Source organism: Garra rufa, chromosome 9 (assembly GCF_049309525.1).
Source record: "Garra rufa chromosome 9, GarRuf1.0, whole genome shotgun sequence".
In the NCBI taxonomy this organism is placed as follows: Eukaryota; Metazoa; Chordata; class Actinopteri; order Cypriniformes; family Cyprinidae; genus Garra; species Garra rufa.
Window position 1 is genome coordinate 6,526,895 of NC_133369.1, and position 22,543 is coordinate 6,549,437.

The following is a 22,543-nucleotide window of genomic DNA, read 5'->3' on the forward strand; positions in this document are numbered from 1 at the left end:
TTTTTCCTGTTCATTTTTAGGGACAACCCAGACAAGATTTTGCAGGATTTAGTCAACTAGTCTTTAAGTCTTGATGACTGTTGAAGTGACTAGGCTTGACCTGAGCATATTTCTAAAAGCCTGATATAAAATATAAAATAAAATGAATAAAAACTATAATAGTATTTCAATAATACTAAAATAACACTGATTAAAGCTGAAAAAAAATATATATACTAGGGCCGGGACTTTAACGCGTTAATTTAGATTAATTAATTACACAAAAATAACGCGTTAAAATTTTTTAACGCATTTTAATCGCACTAAGTTTTGCACAGCGGAATGTTTCTCACTGGATGAGATTCGGCGGACCGATTATACTGGAGCACCAACTAGCGTTCAGACAAGTCCGTCCTAAACAGTATTGTATGTCCCAAATCGTAGTATGTTTAAAAAAGTATTCCAAAGATTCCCGGATGGTCTACTACTTAACGATCAATGCGCACTTTTAACGGCTAATATTGCCCGCAACACACTGTGCCGTGAACGAGGATTCGATTAGAACTACAAACATGCATAAAAAGTGTTAAAAAAAACTACAAACATGGAGGATGTACGCGACCAACGGACAGGTAGAGAAAGGGATTTGAGTGATAAATAATCAGTGTGTAACCTGATAAAAAATATTTGTTAAATGTTATCTGCGTTATATAACATGTGCAGCAACATTTATAATGATAGGTTTGGTCATTAACGTTTAAATGCATAATTAAGCAAACACAAGAGCAGAGTTCTCGGCATGAAAGACTCGTTAAAGAACGTGCCTCTTGCTACACTTAATGGCAATATTGCACTGGTCTGTTGGACTTGGTTGAACAAAAATAATCAATATTTTGTTGCTTAAGCTTATGTATTCAGTCATTATTCAATGGTATACTAAAAATCCATGTAAAAAATCTTAATTCTCACTGTTCTCAGGTCAAATATTTATATGCGATTAAAATGCGATTAATTTCGATTAATTAATTACAAAGCCTCTAATTAATTAGATTAATTTTTTTAATCGAGTCCCGGCCCTAATATATACACATATAAAAATATATAAAATATATCTAATAAAAAATGATTAAATTAAAATACTAAAAAGACAAACTAAATTAAAATGAATTAAAGCTAAATAGTAATCTGTTATATATATATAAGGAAAACTGAAACTAAATTATATTAATTACAGCTAAACAGAAATATTAAAACCCCAAAATTAATAAAAATGACTAAGGTAGGTAACACAATCACTAAAACTAAAGCTGAAAATATAAAAATAAAAGCCAGTTCAAAATAGTACAGTAGTACATAAATAATACTAAAGTAACACTGACCTGGGCACAGTACTGTGATTTGGCCACAGCCACTAGCAACTTGAAAATCGGTTGAGACTGTGATACGAGAGGCGTCACTGCGTGAATGACGGCAGTGAACTTCTGCTGTGGTTTGACACCTGTAAAGAAGATGATCCATATATTTAATCTAGACAATTTATTTAAAAACACAGAATCCACGCCTCAGATGTAATAGCATGTTAGTGGTAAATAGCAGTGGCCTGTTTACCAAGTTCGGCAAAGAAGAAGGGGAAGTCGCCCAGGTGGGATGAGTATTGGGGCAAAGTGAAGAGTCCTCCAGGCAACCGGTTCCACATTAATGTGCTGCGGGCATTGTGCTGTAACACACGGTCCTGGATAATCTGAGAAAAGCAGTCCAGAAAGGGTTCGGAATGTTATACAATATTTTCAATTACCTCTGAATCATTTCACCCCACTTTAATATTAGCATTAAAAAAGGCACAAATCTCACGAGTGTTTAACTTTCATAAACATGAGGCCAGCTGGACCGTAGCCATGTTTATTCGGACTCATATTAATGCTTGGTATCACAGATCCACCCTTCAAGACCTGACCCAGGTGTCCTCTTACACACCAACAGCAATCCAGCACATCTCAGAGCTGCAGTGTTTCCTCCAGGGAGAAGTGTGTGAAACCAGAGCCTGAGACCGGCCCGATGTAGCTCCGTTTTCATTCAGGAATAGCTCCCGACATGACTGATCGCATACGCTTCAGAATTCAGAAATTATGTCTGTGTTTTTTTTCATTTAACGCTGTTTTTTCATGCACCTGTCAAGTTTGAGATTATGCGCTTTTTGGTTATTCATAGTGTTTTTTTCAGACTAGTAGAAAGAAAACATCCGAAAGACACTGTTAAGTGCTTCTTTTATAGCACTTTATCTATTTGTGACAACAGATCTCAATTACAATGCATATTTTTAAAGGCAGTTTTCTCAAAATGATTTTTTTCTCCTACACTGAGCCATAAATCTCCACTTCAGTAGCACTTACACACACTTAACTTATAAATTATATTATAAACCTAAATTATATTATATTAATATTATTCCAAATATTATTCTGAAGGTTTGTACAGAGGGATTTGTTCATATATAATTTGCTTATACATTTTATTCCCCAAAAAACTGTAAAAAAATATAGTGTTTCCTGTCTGTTAAATTTTTTTTCTGAATTATGTCATGACGAAATGAGAGACCCAAAATCCCCTCAGTAAAAACTTTTGACTCTAATAATGTCAAAAAAATTAAACAAGAATTTTGAAACCGACTTCATCCAGTGTTTAGATTTCTGTACTAGAAATGTCTGCAAATTAGCGCATATTTCATTCAATAATGCCTCATTTGCATATTTAAACCTAACATTTTAGAAAACTTGTAATACAAAAAATGTTTGCAATTATCAATGTAATCAATAAACTGGGTAAGGTGATAACTATTAGTTATTTTTTTTACCCTATTCACCTGCAGTGTCTTGCCTTAAAATAAGCTTATTTTAAGGACCATTTAGAATTTTTCCACTAGATCTACAGTGAGGAAAATAATCATTTGATCCCCTGCTGATTTTGTACATTTGTCCACTGACAAAGAAATGATTTTAATAGTAGGTTTTAGGGCTGTCCCCGAATAGTCGAAGATTCGATGCATCGATATGCGGAGCCTGATTCGACCACCGATCTCACAGTCGAATCTTCGCGGGTGAAACGAGCATCATACCATTTTGCCAATATGGGGGTGCTCAATGTCTAATTGCACACAGAACTACTGGTTTTGTACGGTTATATTAAGTTATATACAGCCTTTGATTATGATAATGCAGTAAAAACAAAAGTGAAAAGAAAGAAGCGTTCAATAAATATTTTTAACGTGTTTGTGAATAAATCCAACCACCCCTGTGACTAATTTAATTTTCACTTTCCCTGATGCATGACGAGATGAGGACCATCTTGACGGCAGGGATGGCGGCGATCACACCGAACGCGTTTTTGCAGTTGGAGGCGCCTCTTTTGAATGGTTTTCTGTTGGCAGTGAGAGTTCTGCACGCTGTTTATGCGCCCCCGGCGCCTCGCATTTTCGCCGCCTGCTGCGCCTCGCGTTTTGCAGGAGCGCTCTGAGCGCCTGAAGTTGAAAAAAAAAATCAACTCTGAGCGGAAAAACGCCCAACATCATTCGCGTTCTTTTCCATTGTCCAATCGAATGAATGGAGAGGCGGGCCTTCTGTTGTGATGGCGAAAGTTTACCGTTGCTTAAAAAGTCCGGAGACTCCAAGAAATGGAGGAGAAACCTTTGGTGTCTATCGTGGGTAACCCGGAGCTGTATTATTTAGGGTTTCTGCTAATATGACAGTTTACTTAACAGCAAAAAACTAAGATTTTAGAGCGCTCGCGCTATAATCCTTTGAATTGACTGACAGGACAGCTGTTTTGGTCGTTGCTTAGCAACATAAAAAAAACGCAGCACACTGCTCTTTCATTAAAAGTCACCAAAAAAGGCAGTGCTGTGCGCCTCGCGTTTTTAGAACTAAAAGACGCGTTCTGTGTTTTTATTTAAACCTAAATAAGTTTGTCTGTCAGTTGGCAGGCAGTTTTGGTCGCTTATAAAATAAAATAAAAATTGTTTTACCCTCCTGCTGACTATAGTGTCGTGCCCCTCCCAACCCATTCACACACGCACATAAGCCTAGATGATTCGACTATCGGTCGACTATAGAAAGATTCGAAAATTCTGATTCGACTATGAAAATTCATAGTCGGGGACAGCCCTAGTAGGTTTATTAACAGTGAGAGGCAGAATAACAACAAAAAAATCCAGAAAAATGCATTTCAAAAAAGTTATAAGTTGATCTGCATTTTAATGAGTGAAATAAGTATTTGAAACCGTCGCAAAACATGACTTAGTACTCGGTGGCAAAACCCTTGTTGGTAATCACAGAGGTCAGATGTTACTTGTAGTTGGCCACCAGGTTTGCACCAAGTGGCAACCTTCTGCTCTCTCTATAAAAAAACAACATGGAAGTGACTTAAACTGCAATACATCGACTGGCCGCTAGAGACTGGCTGCAAAAGGAGTTAATCCCATATTCTCCTCATGTTTACAAAAACTTTACAGCAGAAAAAATGTTTACAGCCTAGTACAAAAAGTTGTTTTGGTCTATATAGCTAATTTCGCCCTTCATGTCAACTGTGAGGGGGTGAATTTTTTTATAACTCATCCGTTTAAGTTATATTAAGCCTTAAAGTTCTGCATAATTAAGGGCGTGGCCACTTGAGTGACAGGTGGGATTGCCGCTACTGTCACCATTGTCTAGCGCGTAGCCATGTAACGAGCCGGATGCCAAACTCGTGCTCATGACAGTTGGGCGTTGCTGTGTTTCAAAGGTAAAACATGATATAAATACCGTTCAGTTTCTCGCAAAAAAAAACGATCGTTTCATGTATTAGGACATCAATGTATTGTCACGGGCCGCAGGGTGTAATTTGGATTTGTCTGTGCATGTTTGTTTTACTTTTAAAGGTTTGGTGCCCATCCACTGCCATTATATGGCTGACAGACTGCACCGGTTTTTGTTAAAAATCTTTGTTTGTGTTCTGCTGAAGAAACAAAGTCACCTACATCTTGGATGCCCTGGGGGTAAGCAGATAAAGATGAAATTTTCATTTTTGGGTGAACTATCCCTTTAATCATGAAAATCACAATGCAAAAACCTTAATGGTTTTTGCATTGTTCTGGTCCTAAAATGTGACCCTGGACCACAAAACCAGTCATAAGGTTAAATTTGACAAAACTGAGATGTATAAGCTTTCTATTGATGTATGGTTTGTTAGAATAGGACAATATTTGGCCAAGATGCATCTATTTGAAAATCTGGAATCTGAGGGTGCAAAAAAATCAAAATATTGAGAAAATCACCTTTAAAGTTGTCCAAATTAAGCTCTTAATGCATATTACTAATCAAAAATTACATTTTGATATATTTACAGTAGGAATTTGACAAAAAAATCTTCATGGAACATGATCTTTACTTAATTTCGTAATGATTTTTGGCATAAAAGAAAAAACAATAATTTTGACCAATACAATGTATTTTTGGCTATTGCTACAAACATACCCCAGTGACTTAAGACTGGTTTTGTGGTCCAGGGTCACAAATTAGCTTAATTTTTTTCCCATTTAAAATTTAATTTCCCATTTTTCCTGTTCAAGTTTTGGCAGGATTTAGTCAACTAGTCTTTAAGTCTTGATGACTGCGTGTCTTATTTTAATTGATCAGAAAGTTGCTTACCTCCAATGTAGTGAGCACAATTTTCTCCACAGAAGAGAAATACGCTTCCCACAAGAACTGCGTCTGCTGGCGGAGAGACAGAATGCGATCTTGATGGATGGAGCGAACCGTCGATGGAATCTGTGAGGAGATGGGAGCAGTGTGATAACGTATTTTTTACTTGACAGGCCTTTCCAATCGGGGGCAGCCGTTAAAATAACTGAAATTTCTCCCTGCGGACAGAGCTCTCTGACAAACTGGGCTTTTTCAGTTGGTAGAGGAATTTTGAAGAGTAGGTTTGACGGAACTGTTCTCTTCAAAATGAAAAGACTTCTTATTCATTCTCATTTTAGGCTTTTGCCTGAGTGATTGCTGGGTAGTTTATAGGGTGCTGACATCTATCTAGTTGCTATGTGGTTACTAAGGCAGTTGCTAAGGTGTTCTAAAAGATTGCTGGGGTACAGCAAAGGTGTTATGAGTGATTGATAGGCAGTAAGAGAGAATGACAAAGTGATAGATAAAATGAAAGAATGATAGACAGAATGACAGATGATTGAACAAATTAATTAATGAACGATAGACATATACAAGTGCTGGTCATATAATTAGAATATCTTCAAAAAGTTGATTTATTTCACTAATTCCATTCAAGAAGTGAAACTTGTATAATTTATACATTCATTCCACACAGACTGATATATTTCAAGTGTTTATTTCTTTTAATTTTGATGATTATTACTGACAACTAATGAAAACCGCACTTTCAGTATCTCAGAAAATTAGAATATTACTTAAGACCAATACAAAGAACGGATTTTTAGACATCTTGGCCAACTGAAAAGTATGAACATGAAAAGTATGAGCATGTACAGCACTCAATACTTAGTTGGGGCTCCTTTTGCCTGAATTACTGCAGCAATGCGGCGTGGCATGGAGTCGATCAGTCTGTGGCACTGCTCAGGTGTTATGAGAACCCAGGTGGCTCTGATAGTGGCCTTCAGCTCTTCTGCATTTTTGGGCCTGGCATAATCGCATCTTCCTCTTTACAATACCCCATAGATTTTCAATGTGGTTAAGGTCAGGCGAGTTTGCTGGCCAATTAAGAACAGGGATACCATGGTCCTTAAACCAGGTACTGGTAGCTTTGGCACTGTGTGCAGGTGCCAAGTCCTGTTGGAAAATTAAATCTGCATCTCCATAAAGTTGGTCAGCAGCAGGAAGCATAAAGTGCTCTAAAACGTCCTGGTATACAGCTGCGTTGACCTTGGACCACAGAAAACACAGTGGACCAACACCAGCAGATGATATGGCACCCCAAACCATCACTGACTGTGGAAACTTTACACTGGACCTCAAGCAACATGGATTCTGTGCCTCTCCTCTCTTTCTCCAGACTCTGGGACCTGGGAAAAGTTACTTCCATCAGAGAACATAACTTTAGACCACTCAGCAGCAGTCCAGTCCTTTTTGTCTTTAGCCCAGGCGAGACGCTTCTGACGCTGTCTGTTGTTCAAGAGTGGCTTGACACAAGGAATGCGACAGCTGAAACCCATGTCTTGCATACGTCTGTGCGTAGTGGTTCTTAAAGCACTGACTCCAGCTGCCGTCCACTCTTTGTGAATCTCCCCCACATTTTTGAATGGGTTTTGTTTCACAATTCTCTCCAGGGTGAGGTTATCCCTATTGCTTGTGCACTTTTTTCTACCACATCTTTTCCTTCTCTCCGTCTCTCTATTGTGCTTGGACACAGAGCTCTGTGAACAGCCAGCCTCTTTTGCAATGACCTTTTGTGTCTTGCCCTCCTTGTGCAAGGTGTCAATGGTCATCTTCCCCATGATTGTGTAGCCTACAGAACTAGACTGAGAGACCATTTAAAGGCCTTTGCAGATGTCTTCAATACTGAACCTTTTCACAATATTCTAATTTTCTTTGATATACTGAATTGGGGTTTTCATTAGTTGTCAGTTATAATCATCAAAATTAAAAGAAATAAACACTTGAAATATATCAGTCTGTGTGGAATGAATGTATACATTATACAAGTTTCACTTCTTGAATGGAATTAGTGAAATAAATCAACTTTTTGAAGATATTCTAATTATATGACCAGCACCTACAATAAAACCAAATGATAGATAGACTGACAGAACGATAGATAAATAGAACGACAGAACAATAGATGGATAGATAGAATGATAGAATGAACGATAGAACGAACGATGGATAAATAAAACAAATGATAGATAGAACAAACGACAGACAGAACAATAGACAGAACATACAAAAGATAGATGGATTAGATAGAATGATAGAACGAACGATAGACAGAACAAACGATAGATAAATGGAACAAATGATACAGAACAAATGATAGATAGATAGAACGATACACAGATAGAACGATAGAACGATAGATAGAACGACAGAACGATAGATAGAACGATAGAACGATAGAATGATAGAACGATAGATAGATAGATAGATAGATAGATAGATAGATAGATAGATAGATAGATAGAACGATAGATAGATAGAACGATAGAACAATATAGATAGATAGATAGATAGATAGATAGATAGATAGATAGATAGATAGAACGATAGATAGATAGAACGATAGATAGATAGAACGATAGATAGATAGACAGATAGACAGATAGAACAAACGACAGACAGAACAATAGACAGAACATACGAAAGATAGATGGATTAGACAGAATGATAGAACGAACGATAGACAGAACAAACGATAGATAAATGGAACAAATGATACAGAACAAATGATAGATAGATAGAACTATACACAGATAGAACGATACACAGATAGAACGATAGATAGATAGATAGATAGAACGATAGAACGATAGATAGATAGATAGAACGATAGAACGATAGATAGATAGATAGATAGAATGATAGAACGATAGATAGAACGATAGATAGATAGAACGATAGAACGATAGATAGACAGATAGACAGATAGACAGATCGATAGACAGACAGACAGACAGACAGACAGACAGACAGACAGACAGATAGATAGATAGATAGATAGATAGATAGATAGATAGATAGACAGATAGACAGATAGATAGATAGATAGATAGATAGAACGATAGATAGATAGATAGAACGATAGATAGATAGAACGATAGATAGATAGAACGATAGAACGATAGATAGACAGATAGACAGATCGATAGACAGACAGACAGACAGACAGACAGACAGACAGACAGACAGACAGACAGACAGACAGATAGATAGATAGATAGATAGATAGATAGATAGATAGATAGATAGATAGATAGATAGATAGATAGATAGATAGATAGATAGATAGATAGATAGATAGATAGATAGATAGACAGATAGACAGACAGATAGATAGATAGATAGATAGATAGATAGATAGATAGATAGATAGACAGATAGACAGACAGACAGATAGACAGACAGACAGACAGACAGATAGACAGATAGATAGACAGATAGACAGATAGATAGACAGATAGATAGATAGATAGATAGGAATATAGCCTGAGGTCTCGCTCAGTCTTTCAGTGGTTCATTTCTAGTATTTACCGAGAGGAAAAGTGAGTCACAGCAGGTGTGAGCGGTTATTAAAGTCTCTCATCACTGTAAACACAAACGGCCCTTGAGGTGGATTTCCATTACAAATATCTCACTGGCCGATTAGTCTCACCTTTTGTTGAGCCAGTCAGTGCCACAGGGGCACGGGAGCATATTAAATGCAGAAATGTGCTACTGCGGCCTGACAGAAGCTGTCAGTCCTCTCACCACAGACTGCCTTTCTGCCACAGGCCGCTAATCGGCGAGGGCAAGAGGTCCCATTTCAATTACAAAGCAACATGCATTCGCTTTCACTGTGAAAGTCTCTGGAGGTCTGCAGAACGTCACTGATAGTTGTGAGCTTGGGCCCGGCAAATTGGCACGTGACATTAGAATGATTTAATTCATGCGTGATTAAAGGCTTGAGAAAGCATGAGGTTAAAACTAATTTCAACATATCTGTCACTTCCTTTTGGCAGCATTGCATGTACTTTTCACAGAGGAGCCAATACTATAATGTATTTCAGTAGACAGCAGGCAGCTCACTGAATTGGGAACAGAGCTGTTGTTTCAGACAGGAACAAGCAACCCAACGCATCACATAAGCTGATTTAGTTTCTATCCTGAAGTCGTACCTGTAGAAGAAGTCTCTCGTCCCCAATGACGGCAGCCGTGCGCCAGTCGATGATCTCTGAGAAGGGAAGCTCCCAGCCGTTACTGAGCATGACGGGAACACAAGCGGCCTGCACACACACACACACACACACACACACACACACACACACACACACACACACACACACACACACACACACACACACAGAGAGAGAGAGACAGAGAGGCAAGTTAAAACAGGCTGAAGAAAAATAAAACAAGTGTCATGAAAATTTTATTAGCGTCTTCGAGTGGAAAGTCTGAAAGCAAGGGGAGCTCTGACTTCAGACTGAGAAATGAGGAATCATGCTTTATCAGATCAGTCATGTTTCTGTTCCATCTTGAGCTCTGGGAAATCTGGCAGCGACTGAGGGAAACACAAAGCATGGCTCTGCCTGTCTGAACTCATAACAATGAAAATGAGGATGTGAGATAATCATCAAGAAAACACAAGGAGACCAATGCAAAAAGCTACAGGAAAAAATGTGACCCTGGACCACAAAACCAGTCATAAAAGGTCAATTTTTTAAAATGAGGATTTATACATTATCTGAAAGCTGAATAAATAAGCTTTCCATTGATGTATGGTTTGTTAGGGTAGAACAAAAATAAAAATCTCGAATCTGAGGGTGCAAAAAAATCGAAATATTGAGAAAATCTCCTTTAAAGTTGTCCAAATGTTCTTAGCAATGCATATAACTAATCAAAAATTACGTTTTGATATATTTAGGGTAGGAAATTTACAAAATATCTTTATGGAACATGATCTATATATCTATCTAATATCTATTGCTGCAAATATACCTGTGCAACTTAAGACTGGTTTTGTGGTCCAGGGTCACATACACAGTTTTCACAAAACGTGAAAACAATGAAGGGGTATGAATACTTTTGCAAGGCACTGTATGCAGTAAAATCCAGTAATGTGCAATATGAACATATTATAATTGAAATCATGTACATCCAAGCAGCTTTTCTGTGAATTGTCAAACATGTTCACCATTCAGCTACAAATGAGCTGTTGTCTTTTGTTCTGAAGTAGCGGTGTAGCAGCAGGTACCAGCAGACAGATGGTGCATTGTTTATAATATCTAATGACTACCTGGTCTCCAATTTGCATATCAGCTGCCATTATTGGTCATTAGTGCAGAGCTGCATTCATTATTTAGGATGGAGTTACAGTGGAAACAGTCAAAAGCTCAAAATAACTTAAAATCACCACGCTATTAGTCTCGCGTAGCCAGACCTTCAGACTGACGGCTGAAGGTCTGGAATTCATGGAAGCTTTAGTTGGCCAAGGCCCGCCCATAAGACCGTTTAATCGACATGTCAAAAAACCAATCACAGTTCGTTTCGTTCAGTGTCACGTTTCGGGGCGTGGAGTTGCTCCCACAACAACAGACTACCGTGCAACAAGTCAGTCATTGAAATAACCAGCATTGAAAGATAACGAAGAAGAGGGAGAACAAGCAGTAAGTCAGTAATTTGTTCGCGAACGTGGCAAATGTGTATAACAACAATGGCGTCTGCATAAGCACCTTTTAGCAAAAGCTGAATTAATCAGTCTGCGCTTTGTTTCCCGGCGGACCGAATATAAACGCGACACTCGCGTCTCCTGGAAATCCGGTCAAATTCAACGAATCAGAGGACGACTTCGACATTCCTGAAGTGTTTCCAGTTAAGTGTACCATATGCATCAGACGTTTAGCCAACGTTCCGTGGGCGTGACGTCTGAGGCTGAGACTACCACGCTATCAACTTAGTAAAATGTTTTTTATTTGTAATAATTTGTTTGTTTATAAAGCATTATAGTAGCCTGTTACGAAATAGTGTTTTATTGATTTCTAAAAATATTTAAAACAATAATATTTTTTTCTATTTATTTTATTTATATATAAAAAATAAAATAAAATACTGAAAATTATATACGATTTTATATATATATATATATATATATATATATATATATATATATATATATATATATTAGGGCCGGGACTTTAACGCGTTAATTTAGATTAATTAATTACACAAAAATAACGCGTTAAATTTTTTTAACGCATTTTAATCGCACTTAATTTTGCACCGCGGAACGTTTCTCACTGGATGAGTTTCAGCGGACCGATTATACTGGAGCACCAACTAGCATTCAGACAAAGGAATGCGCATATCACCGCAGCACATCGAGCCTCATGTATCACCTCAATGCTTTTACAGAAGGTCTACCTCCCTATAGGGTATCTGAATTTCTGAAATGTAGGCTAGTATATTTCTAAATATCCCAGTGTTTCCCCTACCATTATCTTAGGGGGGCGCGTTTACAATGTCTCCTCCAAGAAAACACGGACTGGATCGCGGACTCCATTCATAAAAACCGAATTTACTATAGCGCGGAATGCCACGTAAATTCGTCGATTTTTGGATTGATAAATCAAAAGTTGGTCTGTCACTTAATTCAAATCGCGATATGGACTAGTGTCTGTGAAAACTGAAATGCAAAAAGACCGTTTTAATATGAATCCTGCATGTACCGTTTGCCTCTGTATGTTAGAATGGCAGAGAGGCTTTTTTTTTACTGCACGCGTGATGCTCCCGTTAATTTTTGGCATTTGCATCTCAAATGAACAGATAGACTCAATCTCCAAAGCTACTGTCAGTGTCACTTTTACCGTTTCATTTGAGAAAACTAGCATCATATCATACTTTACACACAGAAACTTCACGGCAACCTGTCAAAATAAAAGTACGGTTTAACATGAAACAGAACAATATTCCTATTTAAATAATTGACAAAAAACAATATATATGATAAAAAAATAAATATAACAACAAGATTAACCACTTAATTTTAGAAAAAAATACGATTATTATTTAAATGTTAAATTATTATTATTTATTGATTTTAACAGCAAACCTCTGTTTGTTTGCCAAAAATTAAAAAGGTTTATTTTTCATTGGATTAAAAATAAATAAATGTTTATGCTTTCATTTGATTATGAGAAAAATTAAAACACAAGAATTTCTTAAAAAAAAAAAATAAATAGCAAAAGACTGTAAAGCCCTATTGTTCAAAATGTTAAAATAGAGAGTTTTGGATTTATTTTTTCACTGAAATAAATGTTTTCGTTATTACACAAAGTAGGGTAAAGTACAGAGAAAAAAAAGTATGGAAACCTAGGGGAAACACTGTATCCTATTGCTACACTTAATGGCAATATTGCACTGGTCTGTTGGACTTGGTTGAACAAAAATAAACAATATTTTGTTGCTTAAGTTTATGTATTCAGTCATTATTCAATGGTATACTAAAAATCCATATGAAAAAACTTACTTCTCACTGTTCTCAGGTCAAATATTTATATGCGATTAAAATGCGATTAATTTCGATTAATTAATTACAAAGCCTCTAATTAATTAGATTAATTTTTTTAATCGAGTCCCGGCCCTAATATATATATATACAAATACAAATATAAATAGAATTTACTTGAAAGTAACTAAATAACCAACTAAATATATACAAATAAAAATGAATGAAATAAAAATCCTAAAAGCTATAAAATACAATACTAAAATAACACTGTTACAAATATGGGAGAAAAAAAATTTATATATATAATTATTTGATTTATTAACCTAATAAATCAAATCAATCAGTCAATCATATTAAATTACTAAAACAAAAAAAGGTAATTTAAAACATTCCTAAATATAAAAATAAATTGTATGTAATATGAATAATACTAAAATAACACTGCTGCCAAGTCCAAACATTTTTAACACTTTTTAAAAACATGCTTATGACACTATTTCAGTGTTTTTTGGACACAGTATACCATCGTATACAGTAAGTAGTAATAATACAGTATCATGGTATATATTAAAAGCATTATCCGTCTTCATTGCATCATGGTGCCTCAACAGAACTTTATTGTAGATAAAACCCAATCTTTTCCAAGCATAACTCTGCATGTGTGTGTTTGCACAGACTTGTTGTCCTGTCCCTAATCTGCTAAGCTGCACCCACCCTCTGACCTCCCCTCATCTCTAATATCATCCCGCTGTTATGGACTAATCCTTGCAGTGTCATTAACCAGCCCTTCAATCTGCTGAAATGCATACAGACCAATACAACCCCTGAGAGCTGAAGACAGACAAAAACGCACACACGCAGCATAAAAGCCCCGCAAACCTCAGCAAGTCAATCCTCAACACCCACACAATTCAAAACACAATATATAATGGCCTGTTAAGCCTCATGTCTGCACAACGTCAGACAACCTGAAAGAGCACAGCCGCACTCCCACACAATAGAAGGCCAGCTGACATTACACCGGCATCACAGCATCACAGAATATAATGCTGGTTATGGATTAAAGTGGATTTATTTATTTGCCATTTATTATTTATATATATATTTATATACATACATTCAAGCCCGAAATTATTCATACCCCTGGCAAATTCTGACTTAAAGTTACTTTTATTCAACCAGCAAGTTTTTTTTTGATTAGAAATGACACAGACGTCTCCCAGAAGATAAGATGATGTACAAGAGGCATTATTGTGGAAAAAATTATTACTCATCTTTTATTTACATTTGAACAAAAAGTGGCATGTCCAAAATTATTCATACCCTTCTCAATAATCAATAGAAAAGCCTTTATTGGCTATTACAGCGATCAAACACTTCCTATAATTGCTGACCGCAGCTTTTTGCATGTTTCCACTGGTATTTTTGCCCATTCATCTTTAGCGATGAGCTCCAACTCTTTCAGGTTGGAGGGTCTCCTTGCCATCACCCTGATCTTTAGCTCCCTCCACAGATTCTCAATTGGATTTAAGTCAGGACTCTGGCTGGGCCTCTGCAAAACATTAATGTTTTTGTCTGCTAACCATTTCTTCACCACTTTTGCTGTGTGTTTAGGGTCATTGTCGTGCTGAAATGTCCACTGGTGCCCAAGGCCAAGTTTCTCTGCAGACTGCCTGATGTTGTTGTTGAGAATTTTGATGTATTGCTCCTTTTTCATGGTGCCGTTTACTGTGATTAGGTTCCCTGGTCCACCGGCTGAAAAAAAAAAACACCCCCAAAACATTAGGTTCCCACCACCATGTTTGACAGTGGGGATGGTGTTCTTAGGGTTGAAGGCTTCTCCTTTTTTATGCCAAATGAAGGCTACATGATTGTGGCCAAACAATTCAATTTTTGTTTCATCTGATCATAAAACAGAAGACCAGAAGTCTTCTTCTTCGTCCAGATGAGCATTTGCAAAGGCCAAGTGGGCTTTTGTGTGCCTCATCTGGAGAAGTGGTGTCCTCCTTGGTCTGTGTCCGTGGATCCCAGCGGTGTTCAGTGTCTGTTGGACTGTCTGCCTTGAGATGTTGCCACCAGCAGAGCCCAGATTCATCAGGATGGCCTTGGTGGTGATCCTTGGATTCTTTTTTACCTCTCTCACTATCCTCTTGGCCAGCACAGGTGTCACTTTTCGGCTTCCGACCACGTCCTCTGAGATTTTTCACAGTGCGGAACGTCTTGTATTTTTTAATATTACTATGCACTGTAGACACTGGAACTTCAAAACATTTCGATATGGTCTTATAGCCCTTTCCTGACTTGTGAGCAGCCACAATGCACAGCCGCAGGTCCTCAGTGAGCTCCTTTGTCTGAGCCATGACTGTCCACAAAACAACAGCAGAGAGCTTCAGTTTTTCACCTGTTGAGTTGATTAAAACAGCTGTTCCCAAATGAATCAGGGTAATTAAGATGCTTTAGAACAGCTTGGACTATTTGGAATGGTATAGAACTTTGGATTTTCCCATTGACTGGGACAGTTTTCAAAGGGTATGAATAATTTTGGACATGACACTTTTTGTTCAAATGTAAATAAAAACTGAGAAATATTTTTTCCACAATGATGCCTCTTGTTATCTTTTGGGAGACGCCTGTGTCATTTCCGGTCAAAAAAAACTTGCTGGTTGTATAAAAGTAACTTTAAGTCAGAATTTGCCAGGGGTATGAATAATTTCGGGCTTGACTGTATGTATATTTATGTTTATTTCCAGGTATATCGCCTAGCCTTAGTACGGCAATGATAATGTCTGCTAGCAGTATTGGTGATGGGAACGAACTGGGAAAACGTACCTGCAGAGCCTCCAGGAAACGGAAAGAGCCCAGGCGGCGTCCTCGAGGCACGAGACAAAAAGTGGAGTTATGCAGCATTTCTTTATAGTCGTACCTGTTGAGAAAAAAAACAAAACAAGGAAGCACATATTAAGAACCAAGGTCAGAAAACATCCTGATGCAGGAAAACAGGAGGTGCACATCCTATTTGCATGGAAACTCAGTTAGTGCTCATCACATCTGGCACAGATTGTGAATCAAGCATGTCAATGGTCTGAAAACATTCAGACCTGCGCTGTGGAAAAAAGCAACTACATACTTTCCAGTTTACAGGACCTTTTGAGTCACAGATATCACTCCAAAACTATACACACCCATGTTAGAGCAACATAATTCCCCCAAATGTTGTTCCAATTAGTCAAACACAATTGCTTACATTTACTTACTAGTCAAAACGGGCAAATAACCAAAATACTCTAGCATTGCATATTAACAAATCAACTAATTCCAATTTTAAAACAACCATCCAGAGGCCACAGCAACCACTGGTAACCAGCCAACATTCAGCAACTAGTACCAAAGCAACCATCTAGAGCACCCTAGCAATGTCTATTAACCAGCTACAACATCAGAGCAACCTACTAGGATATATAGATACCTATATTCATTTAAATGTTTTAGTAATACAATAAGATTAGATTTTTTTGATTTTACACCTCGCAAATTTTGAGTTTGTCTTGCAATCTCAGTTTACATCTCACAATTTCAGATTACTTCTCGCAATTCTGAGTTTACGTCTCGCAATTCTGAGTTTACGTCTCGCAATTCAGCGTTTACGCCTCGCAATTCAGCGTTTACGCCTCGCAATTCTGAGTTTACGTCTCGCAATTCAGCGTTTACGCCTCGCAATTCAGCGTTTACGTCTCGCAATTCAGAGTTTACGCCTCGCAATTCAGAGTTTACGCCTCGCAATTCAGCGTTTACGTCTCGCAATTCAGAGTTTACGCCTCGCAATTCAGAGTTTACGCCTCGCAATTCAGAGTTTACGCCTCGCAATTCAGCGTTTACGCCTCGCAATTCAGCGTTTACGCCTCGCAATTCAGAGTTTACGCCTCGCAATTCAGAGTTTACGCCTCGCAATTCAGAGTTTACGCCTCGCAATTCAGAGTTTACGCCTCGCAATTCAGAGTTTACGCCTCGCAATTCAGCGTTTACGCCTCGCAATTCAGCGTTTACGCCTCGCAATTCAGAGTTTACGCCTCGCAATTCAGAGTTTACGCCTCGCAATTCAGCGTTTACGTCTCGCAATTCAGCGTTTACGCCTCGCAATTCAGCGTTTACGTCTCGCAATTCTGAGTTTACGTCTCGCAATTCAGAGTTTACGTCTCGCAATTCAGAGCTTACGTCTCGCAATTCAGCGTTTACGCCTCGCAATTCAGAGTTTACGCCTCGCAATTCAGAGTTTACGCCTCGCAATTCAGAGTTTACGTCTCGCAATTCAGAGTTTACGTCTCGCAATTCAGCGTTTAGGTCTCGCAATTCAGAGTTTACGCCTCGCAATTCAGAGTTTACGCCTCGCAATTCAGAGTTTACGCCTCGCAATTCTGAGTTTACGCCTCGCAATTCAGAGTTTACGTCTCGCAATTCAGAGTTTACGTCTCGCAATTCAGAGTTTACGCCTCGCAATTCAGAGTTTACGCCTCGCAATTCAGAGTTTACGCCTCGCAATTCTGAGTTTACGCCTCGCAATTCAGAGTTTACGCCTCGCAATTCAGAGTTTACGCCTCGCAATTCTGAGTTTACGTCTCGCAATTCTGAGTTTACGTCTCGCTATTCAGAGTTTACGTCTCGCTATTCAGAGTTTACGTCTCGCAATTCTGAGTTTACGTCTCGCAATTCTGAGTTTACGTCTCGCAATTCAGAGTTTACGTCTCGCAATTCAGAGTTTACGTCTCGCTATTCAGAGTTTACGTCTCGCAATTCAGAGTTTACGTCTCGCAATTCAGAGTTTACGTCTCGCAATTCAGAGTTTACGTCTCGCTATTCAGAGTTTACGTCTCGCTATTCAGAGTTTAGGTCTCGCAATTCAGCGTTTACGTCTCGCAAATCAGAGTTTACGTCTCGCAATTCAGAATTTACATCTCACAATTTCAGATTACTTCTCGCAATTCTGAGTTTACGTCTCGCAATTCTGAGTTTACGTCTCGCAATTCAGCGTTTACGCCTCGCAATTCAGCGTTTACGCCTCGCAATTCAGCGTTTACGTCTCGCAATTCTGAGTTTACGTCTCGCAATTCAGAGTTTACGTCTCGCAATTCAGAGTTTACGTCTCGCAATTCAGAGTTTACGTCTCGCAATTCAGAGTTTACGTCTCGCAATTCAGAGTTTACGTCTCGCAATTCAGAGTTTACGTCTCGCAATTCAGAGTTTACGTCTCGCAATTCAGAGTTTACGTCTCGCAATTCAGAGTTTACGTCTCGCAATTCAGAGTTTACGTCTCGCAATTCAGAGTTTACGTCTCGCAATTCAGCGTTTACGTCTCGCAATTCAGCGTTTACGTCTCGCAAATCAGAGTTTACGTCTCGCAATTGAGTTTGCGTCTCGCAAATTTTGAGTTTACTTCTCGCAATGTTGAGTAAAAATTGACTTGGAATTTTGAGTTTATGTCTTGCAATTTGATTTTACAACTCGCAAATTTTGAGTTTATGTCTCGCAATCTCAGTTTACATCTCACAATTTCAGATTACTTCTCGCAATTCTGAGTCTAATTCTCGCAATTCTGAGTTTATGTCTCGCAATTCAGAGTTAACGTCTCACAAATCAGAGTTTGCGTCTCGCAAATCAGAGTTCGCGTCTCGCAATTCAGAGTTTACGTCTCGCAATTTGAGTTTACGCTGCAATTTGAGTTTAAGTTTTGCAATTTTGAGTTTACATCTCGCAATTCTGAGTTTTTCTCGCAATTAAGATCACACCTCCCAATCCTGAGTTTATATCTCTTAATTTATATCCTGCAATTCAAAATTTGTTTCTCTTAATTCTGAGTTTACATCCTGCCATTCTAAATTTATATCCCATAATTTTGAGTTAGTTTATAAAAAGTCACAATTACCTTTATGTGTTTTAATTTAATGGCAGAAACTAAATATCTATAGTTGATCCAAATGGCAGTTTGATTTCTAGAAACCACACATTGGCCTAACCTGCTTGGTTTGCAATGTCAAAAGGGTTACAGACATTTAGAATCATAACATGAATCACACACGAGTGTGCACAGACAGTCAGAAGCGAGTACTTAGAAATCCCTGTTCACGCTCTTGACCTCTCGACCTCTGCTTTGTAGGCTGCTCTTGCACTATGGTGGGATAAAAGCTTCAGCAAATGCTTTGAGCAGCGTTTCAGTCGGCACTTGGATTAAGGGGCTGTTTGGAATTCCTAATGCGACATTCCTGTTTTTTTCGCCCGTCTCATCCTCCCTTCCCCTCTCTTACACATTCTCCACCACGTTCTCCGCTCCTTCTCCTCCCTCTCTCCAATGAGTAATCGGTGATGCTGTGCATTCCAATGTGAAGCCCCTGAGGTCTTCCTTCACCTCTGCACTTCAGCGTGGATGAAGGAACAGGACACGACGCCTGCGGACAGCGAGACACAAACTGCCCTGGCTTCAGCTCTAATACTCTCCGGGTTTGAGGTGAATGGTAAAGCTTGAGTTTGAGAGTCGGCAGGTGCTGTAGGATGAGCTAATGACCTTATATGACCTGTTGGCTCAGTGGGCAACCTGATATGGGTTATCTGAAAATAGGATAGGATGATGCACTTGAAAGACTTCATAATTCAGCAGCACCACACGGCTTATACTACCGGCTCATTGTGTGCAGACTAACATTTTTAATATGAATTCCAAGCAGATGTTTAAAAGGACTTTTTGTGCATTTTTGATATGGTTGTGGTGTCCTAAAGTCAACATGCAAGGCTGTCTGCACTTCATTTCACTTGTAACATACCATAAAATAATATGTTATAACAAAAACATAAAATAAGATACAATAAATGAAAAAAATGTGTTTGGTTCTAATATAAAATAAAATACAACAAATAAAAAAATAATATTTGACTACTATATAAAATAAAATAAATTGTGGCTATAAAATAAAAAAAAAATGTTTGGTTGGTTGGTCCTAGCATAACATAAAATACAATAAATAAAAAATTATATCTGGAAAATAAAATAAAATAAAGTTTGGCTCATTTGGTCCTAACATAAAATAAAATACAATAAATAAAAAATAATGTTTCGCTATACAAAATAAATAAATAAATAAATAAAAATAAAATAAAATACAATAATAACAAAAAAATTGGCTCTAAAAAAAAGTTTGCTTCTATTATAAAATACAATACAATAAATAAAAAATAATATTTGGCTATAATATAAAATAAATAAAATAAAAAAATGGAACTGGTTATAAAATAAAATAAAAGTACAATTTATCTATAAAATTGGATATAGCAATTGGTTCTAACATAAAATAAAATACAATAAATAAAACAATATTTGGCTATTAAAAATAAAATAAAATAAAATTTGGCTTTAAAATAAAAAAATTAAAATTTTGGTTGGTCCTAGCATAAATAAAATACATTAAATAAATAAAAATATCTAGCAATAAAATAGTAAAAATAAATAAATAAAATAAAATAAAACAAAACAATTCAATTCAAGTTTATTTGTATAGCGCTTTTCACAATACAAATCGTTTCAAAGCAGCTGTACAAAGAAAAAAAATGTAGGCTACTACAACATATTTAGTAGCTAAATAATATAAATAAATAATAATTAAAATAGAGTATGGAAAATTCAATTCAAAACGAGAAAAATGGAATCCAGATAAATTCAAATGAATTTGCAAAAAAATAAAACAGATATTGGGGAATAAAACAAGTTTCATTTCATTGTGTCTTTGTTTTATTGTATTTGTCCCTTTAGTTTGTTACTTGCATCTGTGTTCTTATTTTTAATAACAAAGATAAAATAACAAAAGTGGACTTTATCATGATATAAAATGTTATTGTGGAAATAAAATTATTAATAATACTAATAATTATTAAATTACAAAATAAACTTACTACATCATGAAATAAGATTCGGCTTTATCCTTTTAGCTCTTATCAAAGTGGCAAAGATCTCTACAAACCTGTAGTGGCATATGATTTTTTTTTTTTTTTAAAGGGGGATGAAATTCTTTTTTTAATAGATGAAAAAACTATAACCTCCATTTGGATCATCTATTAATTATTTACTTTTCCTGTTCTTCAATGTTTTAGTATATGTCATAGTATCGGTTGAGTAGTAGCATCCAGATATTTTAGTCAAATTTTGGTATCGTGACAACACTAGGTGGGACTTGAATTTTAAGTACCTGTTGTCCAGGATTTGGTACTAGCAAAATACAAGTTGAAGCTTGTTTGTTATGTACAATATGCAGTTGTGTACAGCCACTAGTCTATTTCTTCAAGCCGGATGGCAGGCGAGACCGCAGCACAGCACAGCATACAGCTCCTGTTATAATGAATAGCAGTGAGTTCACACATGCAGGTCAGGAATAACTGCAACCCAGCGCCGTTACTCAAACACAAGCAGCCAGTCGAGCGCAGTGCAACTTGTTCTCATAACACACTCGGGCCGGGGCGAGAAAGTTCAATGCATTCAGGAAGTGATGGAGTGGGCTTTGGGAAAGAACTTTGTGGTGGAATAAACACATCCACAATTCAGCTGGATCTTGATGAGGAGTTGTTCCACAGGCCTCCATACACAAGTCCACAACATACATTACAAAATAGAGCTTATTACTAACATTAATGGTACCATGAAGAGCCTTTAATATCCGTGAAACCTTTTCATTAGACAAAAGGTTTTTTACAGTGGACAGGGTTCTTTAGATTATTCAAATGTCCTTCACACTAAGAAAACATGGTTGCATTAAGAACTGTTCACTGAAAGGTTCTTGGAGGGACCAAAAATAGTCATAGGTATCAAAAATACCTTTTTTTAAAAGGTAATGAATGCAAACAAATGGATTATGTGACAAGATTAGGAATGTACATTTAGAATGTAAATACAGTCCATTTGGATTTCATGCTGACTTTAAATTAATGTTTTGGGTTCAATGCTGTTTAAGCTATAAATAAATTGTATAATTTTTAAAAGAATACGATTTAACATTTTTAAATGAACTTCAACCCTGTTTGAAAAAATAAATAAATTAAACAGAAAAAATAAATGTTTTAGAGAAATAAAATAAAATGTATAAATAATAATAATATATAATTAAATTAAATTTAAATCAAATATAATTAAATTTAATTTAATAATTGAATAAATGTATTCAATTTTAACATAAAATAAGATACAATGAATTAAACAAATGTGTTTGGTTCTAACACAAAATAAAATAAAAATATTTGGCTATACAAATAAATAAATTAAAATAAAATACAATAAAACAAAAAATGTGGCTCTAAAAATAGTTTGGTTTTAATATAAAATACAATACAATAAATA

At 36.8% G+C, this 22,543-nt stretch overlaps 1 protein-coding gene across 1 annotated transcript in view; it reads right to left on the reverse strand.

Annotated features, from left to right (window-relative positions):
- The window catches only part of ext1a (exostosin glycosyltransferase 1a), a 96,242-nt gene that overhangs the window by 11,133 nt on the left and 62,566 nt on the right, over positions 1–22,543 (reverse strand). The window contains exons 2-6 of the mRNA XM_073846778.1: positions 16,006–16,099; positions 9,845–9,952; positions 5,658–5,777; positions 1,588–1,720; positions 1,359–1,477 (exon numbers count right to left, since the gene is read on the reverse strand). Of these exons, the coding sequence (XP_073702879.1) occupies positions 1,359–1,477; positions 1,588–1,720; positions 5,658–5,777; positions 9,845–9,952; positions 16,006–16,099 (574 nt within the window). The remainder of the gene's footprint in view (positions 1–1,358; positions 1,478–1,587; positions 1,721–5,657; positions 5,778–9,844; positions 9,953–16,005; positions 16,100–22,543) is intronic.